The sequence below is a fragment of the Pan paniscus genome, chromosome 5, assembly GCF_029289425.2.
Source record: "Pan paniscus chromosome 5, NHGRI_mPanPan1-v2.0_pri, whole genome shotgun sequence".
Lineage (NCBI taxonomy): Eukaryota > Metazoa > Chordata > Mammalia > Primates > Hominidae > Pan > Pan paniscus.
The window spans coordinates 53,297,613-53,319,357 of record NC_073254.2 but is presented as its reverse complement, the minus strand read 5'-3'; the positions used below and the strand labels follow the sequence as shown (position 1 = coordinate 53,319,357).

The 21,745-nt window shown below is 38.3% G+C and overlaps 1 protein-coding gene and 1 non-coding gene across 2 annotated transcripts in view; one reads left to right on the top strand and one right to left on the bottom strand.

Moving 5' to 3' along the window:
* The window catches only part of DNAH8 (dynein axonemal heavy chain 8), a 332,740-nt gene that overhangs the window by 213,657 nt on the left and 97,338 nt on the right, over positions 1–21,745 (bottom strand). The window contains exons 22-27 of the mRNA XM_055113566.2: positions 20,117–20,249; positions 17,841–17,956; positions 15,714–15,820; positions 9,327–9,402; positions 7,803–7,992; positions 416–612 (exon numbers count right to left, since the gene is read on the bottom strand). Coding sequence (XP_054969541.2) covers positions 416–612; positions 7,803–7,992; positions 9,327–9,402; positions 15,714–15,820; positions 17,841–17,956; positions 20,117–20,249 — 819 coding nt within the window. The remainder of the gene's footprint in view (positions 1–415; positions 613–7,802; positions 7,993–9,326; positions 9,403–15,713; positions 15,821–17,840; positions 17,957–20,116; positions 20,250–21,745) is intronic.
* On the top strand, positions 1,049–1,143 carry LOC112440253 (small nucleolar RNA SNORA8). Its single transcript, XR_003028428.1, has one exon. It is a non-coding gene; the product is annotated as a small nucleolar RNA SNORA8 (small nucleolar RNA).

Here is a 21,745-nt window from a genome sequence, read left to right as displayed (position 1 = left end):
GCCAGTGGCTGGGTAAGAAATAGGGTGTCCACCAGGAAGCGAGGAATTTCACAGTCTGCAGGGCATGGTTATTCAGAGTTCTAAAGTTCCCTTGAGTCTCTAACCGAAATACAGCTGGGTCTACAGAAGTGTGACGCACCCTTGAATACCTAGCCTCTAGTCCGTGGTGGCACATAATTGGTACTCAATTGTTTAAGGAAATTGAACAAAATCTGTCTGAGCCTCAGTAATATCAATTGCCTCAGTGTGTCCATGTGAGAATTACACCAGCTAGAAGGTGACAGGTGCTTGGTATTTATAGATTCTTGGCCTCTGCTCATGGGTTCCTGTCATTATCCCTGATATTTTCCTGGTCCACCCTCAAGAATTAGAGACAAACAAAACCCAAACGACATCACAAGTAGCAGAAAGACACCTTCACTTTCACATCGCGGTCCTCTGTCCAGAGAGTCTTGTACTTCTGAAAGTCCTGCAGGGCCTCATGAGCTGCCTTTCTTAGGGAATTTACAGAGGAAGAAAGGAGCAGGACCAACTTAGAAATATCCTTGTGCTCCGCTACCCCCGGGTAAAAATTCTTCAGCTTCCTCGCAGGAATAACTTCTTCAAAAGATCCTGAAAACAGATGTTTTTACACTATAAATAACTTCTATATTCAACTTTAAATATTATCAGTTTTAATATTTGTGATTCTTTTTCAAACTGTATTTTCTTAAAGATTCTCCCTCCAAGAAACTAAGAGCTATTTTGAGTAATTAAGAGCTATTCTCTTGCTATCTTCATGTATTCTCATTAAACTATGGTGTCAGATTTTGAGCTCTAGATTTCTTTAATCTAGAAGAACTGTTATTCGGAGCAGATAACTGAAAGACACTGATTAAAACACCCCAAAATGTTAAAGTCCTTTAAGAAAAGGTTAAAAGCTTTGAAATTTCCACCCTGAGGAATAGCACAGTGGTTCAAGGAGAGACATTACATTTATTACCCAAATGACCTTGGGCCAAGTATTTAGTCTTCGTGGATATACTTGTGAGAATTAAATGAGACAACCTCTGCTGAGGTGTTTAAAGGTCAGCGCTGCAGATATTCAGCATCTGGCATCTTGGCTTCCTGCTTGTTAAACCTGGTATTTTTACTGATACAGTATTTGTGTAGTTTTCTTAGACTGTTCAGTTTGATACAGTCTTCAATAGTCACCAATGCTTTTATTTTTCTAGGGTGTCAAATTGAAAACTAGGCAGATCCACCTACTCTAAAAATGACCCTAAAATAAACTGGTTGAAGAAATTAGATCCCAAAGATTCTTGGTGAAGAATCACTATATGCATATTCAAATAGAGATAAGCCCCTCCTCACAGTAACCTAAAAGAGAATTTCACCTATAGTTTTAGCTGTTTGACGGCCAGTGGAGGAATCGGCCTGTGTATCACTATATGAATATTCACTATATGCATATTCAAATACAGATAAAAGAATCCAAAATACAAGAATTGTGCCCAGGCTGATAGGAGACATGTGGACTAAGCAACAGTTCTAATAATGAGGGCTAACTTGAAAACACATCTTTTGAAGATAAATTTTGACTCCAGCTGGCTGGGCACAGTGGTTCATGCCTAGAATCCCAGCACTTTGGGAAGCCCAGGCGGGGAGATCGTTTGAGTCCAAGAGTTCGTGACCAGCCTTGGCAACATGGCAAAATCCTATCTCTACAATAATACAAAAATTAGCTGAGCATGGTGGCACGTGCCGGTAGTCCCATCTACTCGGAGGCTGAAAGGGGAGGATTGCTTTAGCCAAGAAGGCAGAGGCTGCAGTGAGCTGAGGCTGCACCACCTCACTCCAGCCTGGGCAACAGAGTGGGATCCCATCTCTAAATAAATAAAACCAAGTAGTGGTAAGTTCTCCAGTTTTGTTCTTTTTCAAAATTCTTTTGGCCATTATAGGTCCTTTGAATTCCCCTATTCTCTATTCAAATTTTAGGATCAACTTATCAATTTCTTCAGCAAAAAAAGCCTTCTGGGATTTTGATAGAGATTGTATAAAATCTGTAGATCAATTTGGGAAGAACTGCCAGTTTAATAATATTAGATCTTCCAACCCATGAGCATGATGTATCTCTTCATAGTATAACTTTCAGCAATGTTTTGCAGTTTCAGTGTACAGCCCTTATACTTCTGTTAAATGTATTTTATTCTTCCTTCCTTTTGTGCATTAAATTGTTTTATTTCATTTTCAGATGGTTCATTGCTAATATTTAGAAATATAGTTGATATCTGTATATTAATCCTGTATCCTGCAGTCTTACTGAATTCATGTATTAGTTCTAATGGGTTTTTTTTGTGTGTGTGAGGGTTGATTCCTTAGGTTATTTTTACATACAAGATCATGTCATCTGCTAATAAAGATGGTTTAACTTTTTCCCTTCCAATCTGTGTATCTTCAATTTAGTTCACTTATCTTAATCCACTTGATAGAATTTCCACTATAATGTCGAGTAGATGTGGTAAGAGCTAGTATTCTTGACTTGTTCCTAATCTTAGGGGGAAAAAATTCAGGCTTTCAACATTAAGTATGATGCCTTTTATAAGGCTGAAGAAGTTCAATTCTATTCCCAGATTGCTGAGCATGTTTATCATGAAAGGGTATTGGATTTTGTCAAATATTTTTTCTATGTCTATTGAGATAATCATGAGTTTTTTCCCTTTATTCTATTCATATGGTGTATTTTAGGATGTTAAACCAACCTTGCTTTTATGGGATAAACCTCATTTGGTCACACTATACAACACTTTTTACACACTGCTGGATTCAGTTTGCTAACATTTTATTTTGGACTTCAGCATGGTCATTTAAATTTAAGGGTCCTTTAAAGATGTTTTTAGATATAAAGAAGTCAAATTTAAACATCTTTTCTTCTATGGTTTGAGCTTTGTATGTCTTGAGAATCCTTCCCTACCCTGGTGGTATAAATATATTGTGCTGTTTTATTCTAAAAGTGTTGTAAAATAGATGGAATAGTGTTATAGGATATAGAATAGCAGGTATGATGTGTATCTAATTCAAGATATTACTGTAAGTTTTTTCCACATGGAAACAAATCCTTAGCCACATTTATTAAATAGTACATTCTTTCTCCACTGATTTGTAAATCCACCTATACCATATATTTTCATATACATGAGTATTTCTGCACCCTCTGTCCTGTTCTGCTGTATGTTATCTATCTTTGGATCACTAAAAGATGGTCTTCATTAGCCTGGCTTTGTAACACTCCCTGCTATTTGGCAGGGCAGGACCCCCCACCTTGCTTTTCTTCATCACCAATTTTTCTCAGCTATTTTTAACTCTTTTCACTTCCATATAATTTTACAATCAAATTTATAAATCAAGTTGACAACAGAAAAAAATCTATTATGATTTCTTTGGAATTGTATTACATTTATAGATTAATCAAAGAATTGACTTCTTCATCATGTGGACTTATTCTTGTCTTCCATTATCTCATTCAGTAATATTTTCTCCAAAAATGCTGTGCAAATTTTTCTTACATTTATTTGTTAAATACCTTATGATTTGTGGCTAATAAAAAAAATCTGTGTTTCTATTATATATTAATTGTATTACTGGTAAATGTAAAAATACTGGGGGTTTTGTATGTTGATCTTTTATACATAAACATTACTGAACTTATTGGTTGTAACAATTATTTCTAGATTTCCTAGATTTTCTATATATAATCTTTAAATAAGGACAATCTCAGTCTTCCTCTCCAATTCTTCTCATTTTTTCTTATCTTATTTCATAATTAAGATCTCTAGTAAACTATCAAATAAAAATGATAATAGTGGGCTTCCTTCTTTATTCTTCATTTTATTGATAATGGAATACTTCTAAATATTTTTACAGATGACACTATTGGAAAATCTGTCTTATTCCTAGTTTGCTAAGAGGCTGTATTTAAGTCTATGTGTGGGTAAGTGAAATATACTTACAGAAACATATATAAAACACAAGAAATAGGTAAAATGTATATTAAAGAAGAAGAAAAAATGAATTCCAATGTACTCACCACCAAGTTAAGAATAGAATGTTACCAATAGATCAGTCCTCTCTAGGCACCTCTCTAATCCCATTCCCTGCCCTTACCCCCAGAGGCAACCATTATCCTGAATTTTCTTTGAAGATAAACTTTACAATAAACCAACATGTTTATCCCTAAACACCTTTTAAAAGCTGAGCAGTAAGCACAAAACTAGCCATAAAGGAAAGAACATTAATTGTTCATGTGAGATGAAGGCTCCTACAAGAAAAGAGTCTCTGGGACTGGTCTGGCTTCACCTTTTCTACAAGTTTACAAAAGCCCTTTGTGGGGGAAGCTATGGGGCAGGATCATAAATAAGTCCTAGAAAATATATGTGTCATGACAATCAGGGCATCTGGCAGCACTGTGTTTGTGGGCCGAGTAATAAATGTCCAGCAAGAAAATGGCCAGGATAGTGAGCTAACCTCTATTTCCTTATATCACAATTACCTGCCTCCAGTTCTCAGTAGTTGGTCAAGGCAGAACGCTTCTGAGGAATGAATAAGTTTCCTCAGCTGACCCAGAGCAATGAGTGTAGAGCAGCAACTTCATCAGCACATGGTGAGAACAAGAAAGTCCAGACAAGAATACAGACCAGGTTTACCCAGGCATTCTGTCTTCAAGTTAAAAGACAGTATATATAACGGCATCCAGCATTTGGTGAGAGCAGTCAAAACTCACCTGTTTCCTAAGTCACACTGGTTGCCCTCTATGCTTAGAACATAACTATCACTGCACAATCACCCTTCAAGCATTCACCTTGAAATTCCCTTCACCTGTCTGCTGTGTTTTATTCCTGTTTCCAATATCCCATATCTTCTTTCTTTTTTTTTTTTTTTTTTTGCTTTTGCTTTTGCTTTCTTATTTTGGAAGACTACAACCTTCAGTAACGTTGTGGAAAAGCGTGTGTTGATGGTACATTTTAAAAGACATTGCATGTCTGAAAATGTCTATTTACATCGTACTTGGTTGATAATTTTGCAGATAATAGAATTCTTATTTGCAAGATTGTTGATAAGTCCAAGGAGATTTTTGCATCTAACAATTTATAGTTTTATGTTTAGCCTGCTACAATAATAGAAAAATATATAGAATGGACTAGGGATGGAATAAAGAATATTGGCAAACATTGGATTAAACGTAAAAAAACTAGATACTGATCTTCTTATATGGATTAATTCCCAGCCCTCTTATTAGGTTTGTGACTTTGGAAAAATTATTTAACCTCTCTGAAGAAAGAACTGGGTTTGATTCATAATCTCAGAAAACACAATCCCAAACATCATAATCTCAGAAATCCCAAAAGCTCAAAATCCCTAAAATCTAAATCCCAAAAGTATAAAATCCATGTCTAAAATTCTGAAAATCAAATCCCCCTTTAAAAATGTAAATAAATATATTTAAAAGAACTGTTTATTAAAATAATAATTATTTTTTCCATAATTATATTTTTGGGATTTTGATCTTTTTGGATTTCAACATTTGAGATTATGGCATTGGATTGTGTCTTTCAAGATTATGATCAGCCCTTGAAGGAACTAATATTTATCTTCCCAGGTATTTTATGTAAATTCATAGATACATCCACATGCTTTTTCCCTAGCCCTTCTTGCCTCTGATTTTCCAAAGTTGCTCTTTCTAGGTCCTGAATGGTCAGTCCAGCCATTCGTCACTGCCCAAGAGTCCATGTATATCTTTGCTTCAGACCACTCTCCTTATAAAAAAGGTATACTGCTTGAAGCTCTGCCCACTGGGGGGAATTCCCCTTTTCACTCTCCTTTAGGGCCACTCCTGAGTGGGCTGTAGTGCAACAGAAGTCCATTTTCAGCTGACACCAACACATCAAGCCAATTCAGATAGACCAGTCCTGAGATTTTTCATCCTTTATTAGCTGGTTGTAGGGAACACCCCATGAGACCACAGATGTAAGCTGAGAAAGCAATGTTAGTGCAACATAGAAAGGTGCCATAGGGGTCTGAGCCACCTGGTTGTGTAGCTTACCTGGTATCTTGGGGGTGTTTTTGTTTTTTGTTTTTTGGAGACGGAGTCTCCCTCTGTTGCTCTGGCTGGAGTGCAGTGGTGCAATCTCAGCTCACTGCAACCTCTGCCTCTGGTTCAAGTGATTCTCCTGCTTCAGCCTCCCCAGTAGCTAGGATTACAGGTGCCTGCCACCATGCCCGGCTAATATTCTTGTATTTTTAGTAGAGACAGTGTTTTGCCATGTTGGCCAGGATGATATCAAACTCCTGACCTCAGAAGATCCACCTGCCTCGGCCTCCCAAAATGTTGGGATTACAGACGTGAGCCACCACACTGGGCCTTACCTGGTATCTTGTTATTTTCAATTTGCCTTTCCCTGCGTCACAGTGGAAGCGACATAGTTTTGAGACCAGTTTCTCAACCCCATTAAAAAGTTAAAGAGACCAGTTGAAGAGACCAGTTTCTCAACCTCATCAGAAAATGGACAAAGGACATGAATAGACACTTTGCAAAAGAAGACACTTATGTGGCCAAAAAACATATATTAAAAAAAGCTCAACATCAGTGATCATTACAGAAATGCAAATCAAAACCACAGTGAGATACCATCTCATGCCAGACAGAATGGCAATTATTAAAAAGTCAAGAAACAAAAGATGCTGGCAAGGCTGTGGAGAAATAGGAATGCTTTTACACTGTTGGTGGGAATGTAAATTAGTTCAACCATTGTAGAAAACAGTGTGGCAATTCCTCAAAGACCTAGAACCAGAAATACCATTTGACCCAGCAATTCCGTTACTGGGTATATACCCGAAGGAATATAAATCATTCTATTATAAGGATACATGCACGCCTATGTTCACTGTAGCACTATTCACAAGAGCAGACATGGAATCAACCCAAATGCCCATCAATGGTAAACTGCATAAAGAAAATGTGGTACATATACACCATGGAATATTACGCAGCCATAAAAAAAGAATGAGTTCATGTCCTTTGCAAGGACATAGATGGAGCTGGAAGCCATTATCCTTGGCAAACTAATGCAGGAACAGAAAACCAAACACTACATGTTCTCACTTGTAAGTGGGAGCTGAACAATGTGAATACATTGACATAGGGAGGGGAACAACACATACTGGAGCCTGTTGGTGGGGGATGGGGGGTGACGGGAGGGAGAGCATCAGGAAAAATAGCTAATGCATACTTGCTTAACACCTATGTGATGGGTTGATAGGTGCAGCAAACCACCATGGCACATGTTTACCCATGTAACAAACCTACACATCCTGCACATGTACCCTAGAGCTAAAATAAAATAAAATAAAATAAAACAAAACAAAATAAAATAAAATAAAAAAGAAACCAGTTTCTTTCTATACAGGAAGTGTCAAAAAAAAGTTCATAACATTTTGGGTCACTATCATATCATATTCATAATTACTTAAGTGACGAATTTATGTTTACCTTAAGTTTATCCAACCTACTATCATGCAGAAAGTAAAATTAGTGCTAAGATTTATTTTAATTTTTAACTTAAGATCATCATAGTAGAAAAGTGATTTAAAAATCCTTTTCACCCACCACCCAAAGCCAGGAAAAAATGCCTGCACGTTATGTTTAAGATGAAACATACTATTTTTTAAATGCAAAAGGTATCAAACATATAAAATAATTTAAAAATCTATATGCTATCAAATCCAAGAAGGATCAGTAAGATCATGGACTAATTTTACATTCTTACTTTCTTCCTTCTTCAGCAGTTTTCCTGTGTTTTGATGGGTCACGTCAGTAGTCGTGGGGCTGGGAATGACAGACTTGATGGGACGGATTTGCTGTTGCCCCCAGTGAGCCACTCCTCTGCTGACCTCCAGGGTTAACTGGATCATACGGTTAATGGCTTGTTGAATGTCATCCAAACTAGGAATCATCACCTGTGGAAAGAAGAAACAAATGTGTAATACTGCCGGCACATACAGTCCATCCCTCAATTTTCACCACCTCCATTCCCCACTGAGTGGGGCAAGCCTTGGCTGGCCCAGTGCAAGGCTGATTTGAGGGGGAGAATGATAGAGGAAGATGGGGAGGATGCAGATTTTCTCTATCCTGAAGTTTTCCCGCTATCGATTCCTGCAAGCCTCATTACACCACGAGCTAATGCGGACGTAACTTTTTAATAACAGATAGAAATGACATTTCGATTTTGTTAAAAAGGTCAAACTAGTACTTGTCATCCTTTTCCCCATGAGGGTGGCAGAATGCAGTGGGAAATTACAGACTATGTGTTAGAGATCTATGAAACAAAGCAACTGAAGAAGCTACACCACCAAGATTCTGACCTCAGTTCTTTGAAATGTGCCAAATAAGCTAAGAAGCTATCCTTCAGGAGGTCAGACCATGTAAAGGTGGTTTTAGGTGAGTCACGGACCGTTTCTGCCTGGCCTTATCCTTTGACCCATCGCAGAATGCAGCTCAGCCATCCCATGTGGCTTGGAGTTCCAGATGCCCATCAGCAGCTGGGGTAGTTGTAGAGATAAGTGCCATGGGAAGACAAGGGTGATTCAGATGCTCAGGGCACAGGCTCTTTTTGTCTTTCTCTTCTGCCATCCTTACCTTAGTGCGTTGCCTCACAGTCATGTGTTTGAGGTAGGGATCTGGACAACTATGATGATTTTATTTAGATAATTTAATGTCTGAAGAAAAAGCAAGGCAATTTGTAGGGTGCTTGCTAACTGCTGGCAGAACAGATGCCTAACTCAATTCTTTCACGAGGCCTTCAATACACCGTGAGCTAATACAGAAGTAACTTTTTTTTTTTGACAGAGTCTTGCTCTGTCGCCCAGGCTGGAGTGCAGTGGCATGATCTCAGCTCACTGCAACCTCCGCCTCCCAGGTTCAAGCAATTCTCCTGCCTCAGCCTCCCAAGTAGCTGGGACTACAGGCACCTACCACCACGCCTGGCTAATTTTTGTATTTTTAGTAGAGACGGGGTTTCACCATGTTGGCCAGGATGGTCTCGAACTCCTGACCTCAGGTGCTCCACCCGCCTTGGCCTCCCAAAGTGTTGGGATTACAGGTGTGAGCCACTGCACCCATCCCAGAAGTAGCTTTTTCATAACAGATATAAATGACATTTCCGATTTGTTAAATAGTGAGGGAAAGTGAAAAAAGACATAGGACCAAAATGTTACCCTAAATGAAAGCTCAGTTCTAGTACTATACTTCTTAAGTACCTTATCAAAATATCAGTGTATTTAATAATACTTACCACATTAGGAATTGCAAGATGTACTTCACTTTTTATAAAGGAAATAATATCTTCTGACTGCTTTCGCCCATAAAGGCTGCAATGAGATGGACATTTAGCTGATGAACCTTACCCTAAAATTTCATTAATAGTTTATTATGCTAGAAAATTCAGTCCGAACAATAAAGATCATTTTTAAAAGGCCAAATTACACAAAGAGAATATTACTTAGAACAGAACCCTAAATTGCAGAGAACTAAGAAAATACGATGACCCAATAGTCTTAGAAGTAAAATAGTAATCTCATATATATTTTCTACTATTTTATTGTTGTTCTTTCTCAGTAATAACCTTTAACAATGTTTACTAAAGGCATTCTTTGTTCCCAGCCCTGCAACAGATACAGGACGAGATCACCAGCATATACTTTTATATGCTTCTTTATCTATATTTTTACAAGATTAAACAGGAAGTTTCTGGTCCATGCTTTCCAAAAACCGCTTTGTTAAACAATATCACTCATGCACAGACAGCAGCACAGACGCCTGAGTCCAGTTATGAAGGACACATGCAGAGCTGCAAATTAGTCTGGCTAGCATAGCTCCCTCTGTCTTAACCTCCACCCCTATCCCAGGCAAAATTATAATAAATGTAAACTGTCCATTCTCTTTTTCTCTGGGAGTGCAAGAAATACCGTCATTACTGAAAACTTACATCTCCATTTCTAAATACAAGCAGATGGGGGGTGGGAGGGGATCACAAGAAACATAGAGGCCACAGTTCAAAAGTGAAGACCCAACTTTTAGCACTCAGGGCCAATGGTTCCCAGATAAACATATTATTGGAAAGGACTGAACAAAAAGCAAGCAAGCAAACAAAACCCCTCAATTCATAGTGTCCCAGTGAAATTCAAGATGTTGCAATAAAATTAGTGTGGGCATTGATTCAAAGTGTGTAATTTGAGAATAAGAAAGAGTTTTCATAAAGTATAAAGGAACAGTTGAATAATAAAGGCAGTGAACAGTGCACTAGATCATTTGGTACCTTATATAGCAAATTAGAGAATCAGCTGAAGGTATTCTCCAAAATTTCAGGTGCAAAATACAAAGAGAGAGAAAATACTTAATAACATTTATTGAATGTTTAATGTATGCCAGCCACTTTCCATAGATTACCAGTTTATGTTCACATTAATTCTGTGAGGCAGACCCTATGATTATTATTATTTCCATATTGTAGATAAGGAAACCAAGGTAGGGACAGGTTAAGTAATTTCCAGAGGGTCACTCCGCTCAGAGATGCTTACTACCTAGATACGGCATGTGAATACTGTGTAGATATGGGAAATTAAAGCAAAGCACTCCTTTAACCTTAAGAATAGGTTTGTTTTTTCATCTTCAAGAGATTCTCTAGGTGCCTGACAGGATTAATGGGGGAAAAAATCCACCTGCATCTAAACATACAATTTGTGAATTTCAAGAATAAAAGAGAAATCCTGTCAGCATCAAAACAAATACAAGTTGTTAGTTGGAAAGGAAAATCGGATTAGCAGCAGAACTCTCCTCTAAAAACTGAAACCAAAGAAGCCAATGGAGCAGCCTCTGTAGAGTGTGAGAGAAAGGGATTCTGATCCCAGAAGACCAAGCTAGCGTTCGCGTGTGGGAATAAGAGAAAGACATTTTAGACAAGTAAGGATCCTCATGTATGCCTCCTCAAAAATTGCTGAATTGCCACAGAACTTGTAAATCAGTGTAGCATAGTGAGTTCATACTTCAAAAAAGCTTCTTTTTGCCAAACTCATCACAATCACGGATGGGAGATAAAGGACATGAGAATGCTCAAATACAAGGTAAGCATCTGCATGAAGTAGAAATGGAGAGAAACTCAAGGACAGTCTAGCCAGGGTTGAGGGCTGGAAAGAGGCAGTGACCGTGGGGAGGTTGGCTCTGGTGGAATATAGAGGATGGACAGGACTCAATGAGGAATGGGGCCTCGGCCAGCCTCACTACTTAAGGCCAAAAACTAAGATGATGCTCTCCCACCTGTCTTGCAGATGATGCTGCAAGACAAGATGTGTCAACTTACTTCCTGCAGCTACGGCTTTTCCAGGAGATGCAGACCTGGGGCAAAAAAAGCACATCCACAAATTCCCTGATAAGTAACTAAGTTAGGCCACCCATGTGCTCCCTAGCCAAACCTGCCATACCCCCAGTATCTCTCCAGGGGCCAGTAACTGTGAAGAAATAAGACCTGGTTCTGTACTCAGGGTTCTAAGTGTCATTTAGAGGCAAAAGTGAAACTCACAGATAGGGAGAGAGAGAAGGAAAAAGAAACACAAAAACAAAGCTCTCGCTCAAAGAGAGCCTGCACATTAAAACCCAAGTATGCGTGAATATGTCTAAGGGTAAGAAAGAGAGGTAACGAAATCCAAAAACGAAACAGAAACTCACTCTAGATAAAAATTAATGTCCAGATAACAAGCTCTAAAGTAAGGGAAAATGTTCAGTGATATATGAATACTCTTCCAAAAAAATTAAAAATTTGCTAAACTAAAAAGGCAGAAATAATACCATATCTGGAGGATAAGGAAAAAGTATTTTTTCTTGAAATATTTAAGATGCCACAGATGACAAAATCTTTAGAATAGATACAGAGATACTGCCCATAATGTAGTTCAGAAAGGCAAAAAGATAACATAGATGACAGAGTCATTAGGAGACAACGAGAAGAGAATGAGAAGCCCCAACATATGAAATGACCACATGTCCAGTGTGCCCAGGACAGTTCCAGATTCACTGTGTCCTGGCACCTCACCTGGACAGTGCTCCTTCACTCACAAAAGTTCCATAGTTGGAACAATAAGTTATGTGGTCATTCTACTCAACATTCAATTAATAGGAGTTCCAGAAGAAGACAATGAAAGAATATCCTAGAAGCAATAACTAAAGGGAAAATTGCTGAGGTTTTTTCTAGCATTAAGGAAAGCTATAAACCCTCAAATAGAAAGTGCACTCTGAGAACAAAGCAGGATTAAATAAAGACAAATCCACACGGGGTAAGAAATCTGCAGAAACATTAAGGATTAAAAGAGAATATTCAGTTAGACTCTTGCAGACTTCTCATCAGCAGCAACAAAACTCAGAAAAAAATGAAGAAATACTTTCCAAGTGCTAAAAGACAAAGAAAAATTTTATATCCAGCCAAAATGTTATGAAAGTATGAGGGCAAAACATTTTCAGACTTACAAAAAAGGATAAAAGAGTCTACTTCTCACAGATCCTCGCTAAAGAACCAATGGGATACAAAAAACTACATGAGAACCTGGAGATTTTAATAAATTATGCCAGTAAATAAATTATTTTAATATATTATTTTTGAGTGTTTACAAAAAAAGTAAAACTAAAACATCAAACAGCAATAAAATATGTACAGTTCAGTGAGTAAAGCCTGCCAAGGCCCTTGTAGTCAGAAATAAGACTAGAAAACTGCAAAACTAAGGACAGTGCTTTTTTTTTTTTCTTTTTTTTTTTTTTGAGATGGAGTCTCACTCTGTTGCCCAGGCTGGAATGCAATGGCACAGTCTTGACTCACTGCAACCTCCACCTCCCAGGTTCAAGGGATTCTCCTGCCACAGCCTCCCTAGCAGCTGGGACTACAGGCGTGCACCACCACACCTGCCTACTTTTTGTATTTTTAGTAGAGACGGAGTTTCACCATGTTGGTCACGCTGGTCTCAAACTCCTGACCTCAAGTGATTCGCCTGCCTCGGCCCCCCATGGTGCTGGGATTACAGAGGTGAGCCACTGCGCCTGGCCAGTACTTCTTTTAGTTGGAGCAAAATATGTGCATTCTAAAGTTAAGGGTAATCACTTAAAGAACTGAAGTACAGAAAAGAGAATAAATGGTGAAAATTATCCACCACAAAGACAACAGTCATAATGAAATGAATCAAAGAAAAAGAATGTTGAGAAGAAAACACAAAATAAAATGTCATAAATTAAGTGCAACTATATCAAAAATCACAATAAATGCAAACAAATTAAACTCACTAAGACAGAGATAATGAGATTGAAGGAAAATTATCAGGTATACAATGTTTTTAAGAGGTAAAACTAAAAAGTACAGAGAAAGGCTTAAGTAAAGAGACCGAAACAATTACACAAAAAAAGTTGGTAAAGTAATGACAAACTAAATTGTGAGGAATCAGAATTAATACAGATAAAGGGATTTGCCAAATAAAAATAAAAGGAAAAGTGCTCTTAAGCAGGTTTAGCTACTATGACCTTGTATGCACCTAACAACACAGCCATAGAATACATAAAAGAAGAACCGACCGAAACAAAAGGAAAGTTTAATAAATCCACAATCACACTGGGAGAATTGAACAGTACAATTAAATTAAAAATCAGCAATGAATAGCCAAGGAATAAATCTAACAAAAATGTGCAGGACCTTTACACAGAGATTTATAAAACGTCACAGAGAGATATTAAAGAAGACATATCAATGAAGAGGTAATACATAATTCTGAATAGAAGACTCAATATTTGTAAGGATGCTAATTCTCTTCAAATTGATCTATAGATACAATGCAACTTAAATAACTCCCCCACCTGACCTCACAAGTAAGTTGATTTTTCAACAACTTTTGCTTGGTCAACTAATTAACCATATGGAAAAAAATATATTAATTTGCTACCTCACACTAAGCATAAAAATCAATACCATGTAAATTAAAACCCTAAATATAAAGGTCAAAACTACAAAAGTTTTGGAAGACATTATGAAGTAGGGAAGAGTTGGTTTCTTTAAACAGATCACAAATCACTAAAATTGATAAATTTGAATATTTTTAAAACTCAGCAATGGAAAATGAAAATTAATAAAGAAAATGAAAAGATAAGGCAAAACTGACAAAAGACATTTGTTATATTATCATCAATAATGTAATATACTAAGAATACTTATGAATTAATCCAATTCGATAGAAAAACAGGCCAAAAAAGGAACACAATTTTTTTTCTTTTTTTTTTAATCATACTTTAAGTTCTGGGGTACATGTGCAGAACATGCAGGTTTGTTACATAGGTATACACATGCTATGGTGGTTTGCTGCACCCATCAACCCGTCATCTACATTAGGTATTTCTTCTAATGCTATCCCTCCCCTATCCCCACACCCCCTGACAGGCCCTGGTGTGTGATGTTCCCCTCCCTGTGTCCATGTGTTCTCATTATTTAACTCCCACTTATGAGTGAGAACATGTGGTGTTTGGTTTTCTGCTCTTGTGTTAGTTTGCTGAGAATGATGGTTTCCAGCTTCATCCATGTCCCTGCAAAGGACATGAACTCATTCTTCTTTATGGCTGCATAGTATTCCATGGTATATATGTGCCACATTTTCTTTATCCAGTCTATCACTGATGGGCATTTGGGTTGCTTCTAAGCCTTTGCTATTGTGAACATTGCCACAGTAAACATACGTGTGCATATGTCTTTATTGGAGAATGATTTATAATTATTTGGGTATATACCCAGTAATGGGATTGCTGGGTCAAATAGTATTTCTGGTTCTAGATCCTTGAGGAATCGCCACACTGTCTTCCACAGTGGTTGAACTAGGAACACAACTTTTAAGGAAGAGAAACAAATGGCCCATAAACACAAGAAAGTATATTTAATCTCATCAGTAACCAGGAAAATGCAAACCAAAATCCTGATGAGATGCCATTTCACACCCTGTATGTTGGCAAGAATTTTTTAACCGAATAATACTGTCTGTAGGGGTGAGGGGCCATGGGTACTCTCACTATGTGCTGCCTGGTAAAATGAGGCATGCACATACCTTAGGACCCACCAAACCCACTCCTAGCAGGTGCAACAGGAGACAGGTACTCACAGAAGCTTTATTCATGATAGCAAAAACTGAAGCAACCCAAATCACCATCACCAGTAGAATGGATAAACAGACTACGTATACTCCAACTACATAGAAGTGTAAAAAACTATACCCCATGGATGAATCTCAAAAACATTATACCAAGCACAGTTCAAATACAGGCAAAATTAAATGATACGTGGATTGGGGATACAAAAGCATAGTAAACTGTGAAGAAAACCAAGACAATGATAAACACCAAGTTCAGGATAGTGGTTACTTTTAGGTGAGAAGGGAGAGGACCCATGAGGGGACTGGCAGCCTTTTTTTGTCTCAGGCAGGGTGTTGGGAATATGGGTGTTCATTTAACTACAGTTCTTGCAGTATTACACAAATACTTTCATACAGTCTTTTAATGAATGCTATATTTTAAATTTTATAGTTTTTTTATTAATAAATTTATAAGAGGTGCTATTCACATTATAATATAAGTATGATTACCAGACATAATTAGCATATTTTCAACTTGCCTTGCAACAAATATTCTTCTTTTCATTGTGTCCAGAGATAACCGTGTAGCTTTTTGAAGACTGTCTAGTAATTGATGAGAGAAAAAAGCAAAGACCTCTTTACACTCCTGTAATAAGAAATCAGATTAAATTTGGTATCTCTCCTCCAAAAAACCTCGAGCATCCCCAAAACAATGACACAATATTAGATGTGGCATGTGAAAGGCAACAAATAATAAACTATACAATTTCAATGATATTGTAGAAATAAATTCAGTCCTAAATTACTTGTCTGTTTTTTTTAGACAAATAAGAATACATGAAAAATGTGTTTGCATAAACACCCTAGCAAACCAGAGGGACTTATTCAAAAACCAAAATTCACAAACAGTATGTTCAGAGTAATCCTGGCTTGCTCAATACTCAATTTTCACCTAACAAAATTGAAGCACTTTAAATGTGGTACATTTCTCAATGATTAACGGCATGGGCACAAGAAGATAACTAGTCTCCATCCTCAAGAAGCTCAGCTTGGTGGATAAATGTATTTTAAAATGTGCAATACTCAAATATATGAGATGAAAATTCCACCCTCTGGGACAGCGGTTTGACCCTCTCTCCACACCCTTCCTTCCCTTGGGAGAAGTAGCCAAGTTTATTGATCAGAGCACAGGACAGGTTTTGAGCCTGGTAGGCAGAGATGTGGGCCCATGTCTTGCTTACACAATGAGTCATACATTGGGGCAAGGCTCTGGCCATACTGTTCCTCACTGCTCTAGAACCCGGCCCCTCTGAGACTGGGTTGGTGAGGCAGAAGAGAGAGTAATAAGGCATGAACAAAGAGGAAATCAAGATTTTCCATGTGGCAGTGGGGTACACTCAGGGCTAGTGAACTATCAAGCTAAAGCACAGATGTGACATAATCAGATTATTATTATTATTATTATTATTATTATTTTTCTTTTGAGACAGAGTCTTGCTCTGTCGCCCAGGCTGGAGTGCAGTGGCGCGATCTCGGCTCACTGCAAGCTCTGCCTCCCGGGTTCACACCATTCTCCTGTCTCACCCTCCTGAACATAATCAGATTTTTATGTTAGACCATTCTGGCAGCAATGTGAGAGATGAATTTGTGAGGCAGAGGCTATTTATGAGGTGACCACTAGCACAGCTCCAGTGATCCCCCAACTGGAGAGGTTCTGAGGGTACTCAGTCATGCTCTAAGGACTTCAGCCAGTGTCAAAAGGTAATGCAACTGAAAGACAGGCACTTCTGAGAGGGGAGTGCTCCAGCTGACACCTGCTGGTTGCTAACAGCTGCCTGGGGCATGGTACTGAGAAGCCTAAACTCTGCAGAAATCTAGATGCTGCAGAAAAGTGTTTCCCAATTATCTGGCAATATCATCCTTGAGCAAGAAGGTGAAAGTGGAATAAATGGGTGCTGTTTATTTCTAAAACTGCATCAGATTGTGTAAAAGTGGGTAAAATAGAAAAAGAATGAAAAGAAGGTGGGTATGAAGGATTAAAAGAAAACTGACCCAGGGAGGAGAAAGCAGAAATGAGTGCAAATGTGACAGTGACATTCAGAGCTCATGCATGACCAGAAGGGTGAGGACTAAGAAGGAAAAAGAAACCCCAGTCCCCCTTCTGAACCTTCATTCTCAACACATTTCAACTCAATGTGAAAATCTGCCTATCTAGGGCTTCTCCTGGGGAAGAGTCCAGAGTGGTCATCCATAATGCTAGTTTAAAATGCAGATCCCTGAGCCCCAAGTGAACCACAATCTGGACTTGCAATACAGATAACCATTAAACACAACAACTGAGAACAAAGTTCTCCATTCTGAGTCAAACCGATTGCTGCTCCAATCCCTGACGTCACATTTACTATATGAGAAAACATGGTCAATCACAATGAGGAGAGGTGACTACATAAACTGTAATTGACAGAATCACATCAAAAGCTGTGATACTGGGGAAAACCTAAAGGATTGCCTGATCCTACAGTATAAAATTGAAAATTATACTTTCTGTATTTTGTTAGAAATTAGATTGGTTGCAGAACTGCCTGGAAAAAGCACCATATGGGGTTATCTATAATCCTATAAACCATAATTCTGTGAATTGCATGAAGTTGTTCCACAATAAATACCTTTTTAAATTCATCTTCTTTATCATTAGTATCAACCTCATTCACAATATTAGCTTCATAGTCATTGTTTTCACCCTCTTCTGTTTCACTTCCAAAAACAACGTGTTTCCGCTGTTCTATAGACAAAAGACAAAACAAAAATATAACATTTGACTTTTTAGCATTGTCTGTATTCTACATGGCCAAATCCTCTTAGGAAGCTCCTTTTTAAAAAGTTCTTACTTTTAAAACTGTTTTTTGAAAAATGCTTTTCGCATTTGTTCCTCTAGGAGTCATCCTTGAATTCAATTTAAATTATCCACCTCAATAGAATTGTCATTCTACTAAGAAATACACTCTGTAAATATACAATCTAGAATTCAGAAAAGTTTTAAGAGAGTTTTACCTATTATCCTTCTAAATTATCTGTTTATCTTTTGAGTTTTCCAACTTGACTGAAATGATATTTTTGTGTTTTTGACACTTGTGATGAAACTAATTAAACTAAGTGGAAAAACTCTAAGAGGAAAGATGTGATGTGCATACTCATTCTAGGCTGAAGCTTTCTCATCCTCAGCACTACTGACATCTTGGGTGGGTCAATTCTTTGTTGCTGGGGGCTGTCCTGTAGGATGTTTAACAGCATCCCTGGCCCTTTTCCACCAGAAGCCAGTAGCAACAACACCCACCCCCTCCCCCGCCCCGCCAACACACACACACACACTGTGTGACAACTGAAATGTCTCCAGACCTTGCCAAATATTCCCTTGGGGGCAAAATCCCTTCCAGTCCCATTAAGAACCACTGTTCCAGGCACAGTTTTCTCTTTCTCTCTCTCTCTCTCTCTTCTTGCTATGTCACTTTCATGGGATCTCTGCTTGACTGGAATGTTCTCTCACTCCAAAAAGCCAGTTTCCCACAGATTCCCTACTTCAAATATGTTGGTAATTAGCTAATTAACTTCATCCCTGTAAGGCAGCGCCATCTCTCAGGTCTCCTTCGAGAGTCTGGGTGGCACACTCTGTGTCAGTGACCTACTTACTGGTGCAGTCAATGGCTAGCCTTGCTCGAAGCCAGCCTCACACTACTTCCCTGAGCAGCAGCTGGGGAGAAGAGCAGATGCGTAGTAAACAGGGATCGTGACTGACAGGCACATCCCCTTACAATACTAACAAGTAAAACCTCCAACTACAAAGTTTTACCTAATCAGTTCTTATTTAGAGCTTGAAAACAAAACTTTAAAATGAAATATGTCTTTCTCTTCTAATTTATCCAAAGATTTGTTATATCTAGGACAGGACAATAATCTGAGCAAAGCTAAAAGTCCCGTGTTCTTAAACCATAATCTAGGAAGCAAAACACTCCCCTACTAGGGAATCTTTTCTTAAAATTCCCTGCCCCTGATAAAGGGGATTCAAATTCAACAGCTTCTCTCTCGGGCTTATTAATAAAACTGAAACTATTAGAACCTATTGAGATAACAGGAAATTCAATAGGGTAAAAATTATTTCATTCACTTTAAATAATGCAGGCACCTTGTCATACAAATTTGCCTGAACAGATGTGATGAAGTAAGGAAGTTTCTCTTAGTCCCAGTCAAGCAAACTGAATGAAGGTTATGAGGGTGTGGGCAGAATCAAAAGTTAGGAGCCTTTTAGGGCATCCTTTAATCATGGGAGGGGGAATGGATGGTGGAGAATACATGCTTCCGTATCATGTTTTCTTCCTTGAGAGTGCACTCTTCAACTGGGTACCATTTATCTGTACCCAAACCCCAAAGATAGTTGTAAGTAGGAATTCATAGCTTACTCTACACAGAGAAGGATCTAGGAAAAGAAAAAAAAAAAGTCTTAAAACATGGTTTCACCCAGATTAAGTTTTCCAGATTCAAGAAAATTATAGAATTTACCTTTTCCTGGTTTATTTTTCTCAAAAAAAACAAAGTAAAATAAATCAAATAGTCAAAGTGACTTGATAAGAATGCTGCACCAGAAAAAAAAAAAAAAAAATAGAGTTAGCATAGCAGGCCTGAGACTGCTATCCATAGGAAGGCCAACTTGCAACGCTGGACCGGGGTTGGGAACTTGGATTTGAGAGGGGTTCCCACCATTCCCGAACTAACAAAAAGAACTCTCTGGGCTTAAACTGTTGGTACAAACAATGTGATTTATGCTGAACACCTTCTTTGCTTCTGGGGAAGGGAGGGTCTGGAATTCAGTACCTGCTAAGCAGAAGGTGCTTACATAAGAACGAATCTGTAGATCTTGTAATTCAAACATAGTAACGAGAAAAGTTACCTGACTGTTTTGCTACTTTCCCAGTGTATTTCACTTCATAAATCTGCTCAAATATTGATATAAGTTCTCTGACAGCTTCTTCCACATGCTTACTTTTGTGGTTTAGAATGTCAGCCCATTCTTTTGTGTATGTCTGTTAAATAAAGAAATGACTATTATTTTCCAGATACTTAAAAGTAACACTGTGAAAATTAGTCCTATGACTTTAATTTATAAAACTATAATTAACTTCACTTGAAAAAAAAGCTAGAGATAGCTGAAAATGGCATAATGCTTCAGATGCAAAATTGTCAATGGCTAAAAGCATAGCTGCTAAGGCCCAAAGAACAGCAGAAAGATGAAAAAGTCCATCTTTGACCTATTAATCACACATAGAAATCTACCTTGATATTCACATAGGTGAAAAGAAAGAAGGCTGAAGGGGTGGAGAGAAGATGATGCCAGAAGTTGAAAATGAGATGTGGTTTCAAAAGAAGACAATCCAGAGTATTGGTTTGGAGAGTTAAATTAGATAAAGTTTTTAATTGAGCATAGTGTTGTATAACAGGCATCAATTTAAGAGCTTTACACATATTAACTCATTTAGTTAAACACTGATCTTGGGATGAGTAATGGGGTGAGTAATATTATGGTCCCCATTTCACAGCAGAGAAAACTGAGGCTCAGAAAGAATAAGAAATTTTCCTAGGTCACAGAGTAGTTGGAAAAACTATTTGAAATCAGTTTTGTCTGATTCAAAATGCCTGCACTTTGTCTTTCTAAATTCTTCTACTAGCAAATGCTTTAGGAAGAAGTTGAGAACTAGTCAAATTCAGAAAAGAAAACTAGTTTATAAAGTTCAATAAGTCTTTTGACATGCCCACAAAATACACTCATTTTAGGACAAAGAAAAGTAGTTGGATGCAGTGTCTCGTGCCTATAATCCCAGCTACTCAGGAGGCTGAAGCAAGAGGATTGCTCATGCCCAGGAGTTCAAGGCTGCAGGAGCCATGATCGCGCCACTGCACTCCAGCCTGGGTGACAGCACAAGACCTCATCTCTAAAAAAAAAAGGTAAAAGTAAATCAGGGCCGGGTGCAGTGGCTCATACCTGTAATCCTAACCCTTTTGGAGGCTGAGGATGGAGGATTGCTTGAGCCCAGGAATTTGAGACCAGCCTGGGCAACATGGTGAGACCCCATCTCTACAATAAATTTTTTAGAATTTTGCCAGGCATGGTGGTGCGTGCCTGTGGTCCCACCTACTCAGGAGGTTGAGGCAAGAGGATTGCTTGAGCCCAGGAGGCAGCAGTGAGCCATGTTCACTGCATTCCAGCCTGGGCAACAGAGCAAGACCCCGTCTCAAAAAAAAAATGTAAATAGGAGCAGCCACGTTGGGCCTTCAAGAACACAACTGCAGAGGATCCCAAGTCTGTCCATGCAAACTTCTCTCCAGAAAAGCCTTGGGAAGTCCCATATTCCCCATGTTTTGCCCCCATGTGTTATGTGTTCCTTTCTTGACCGTCTAATCTGTATCTGAACGCATTCTCATCATTTTTTAGTCCCAGGAGACATGGTGTCCCTCCTTCTATCCAAGGATATTCTGTGATCCTCTCCACACCCACCGACTCTTCTGACCTTGCTCCATCATT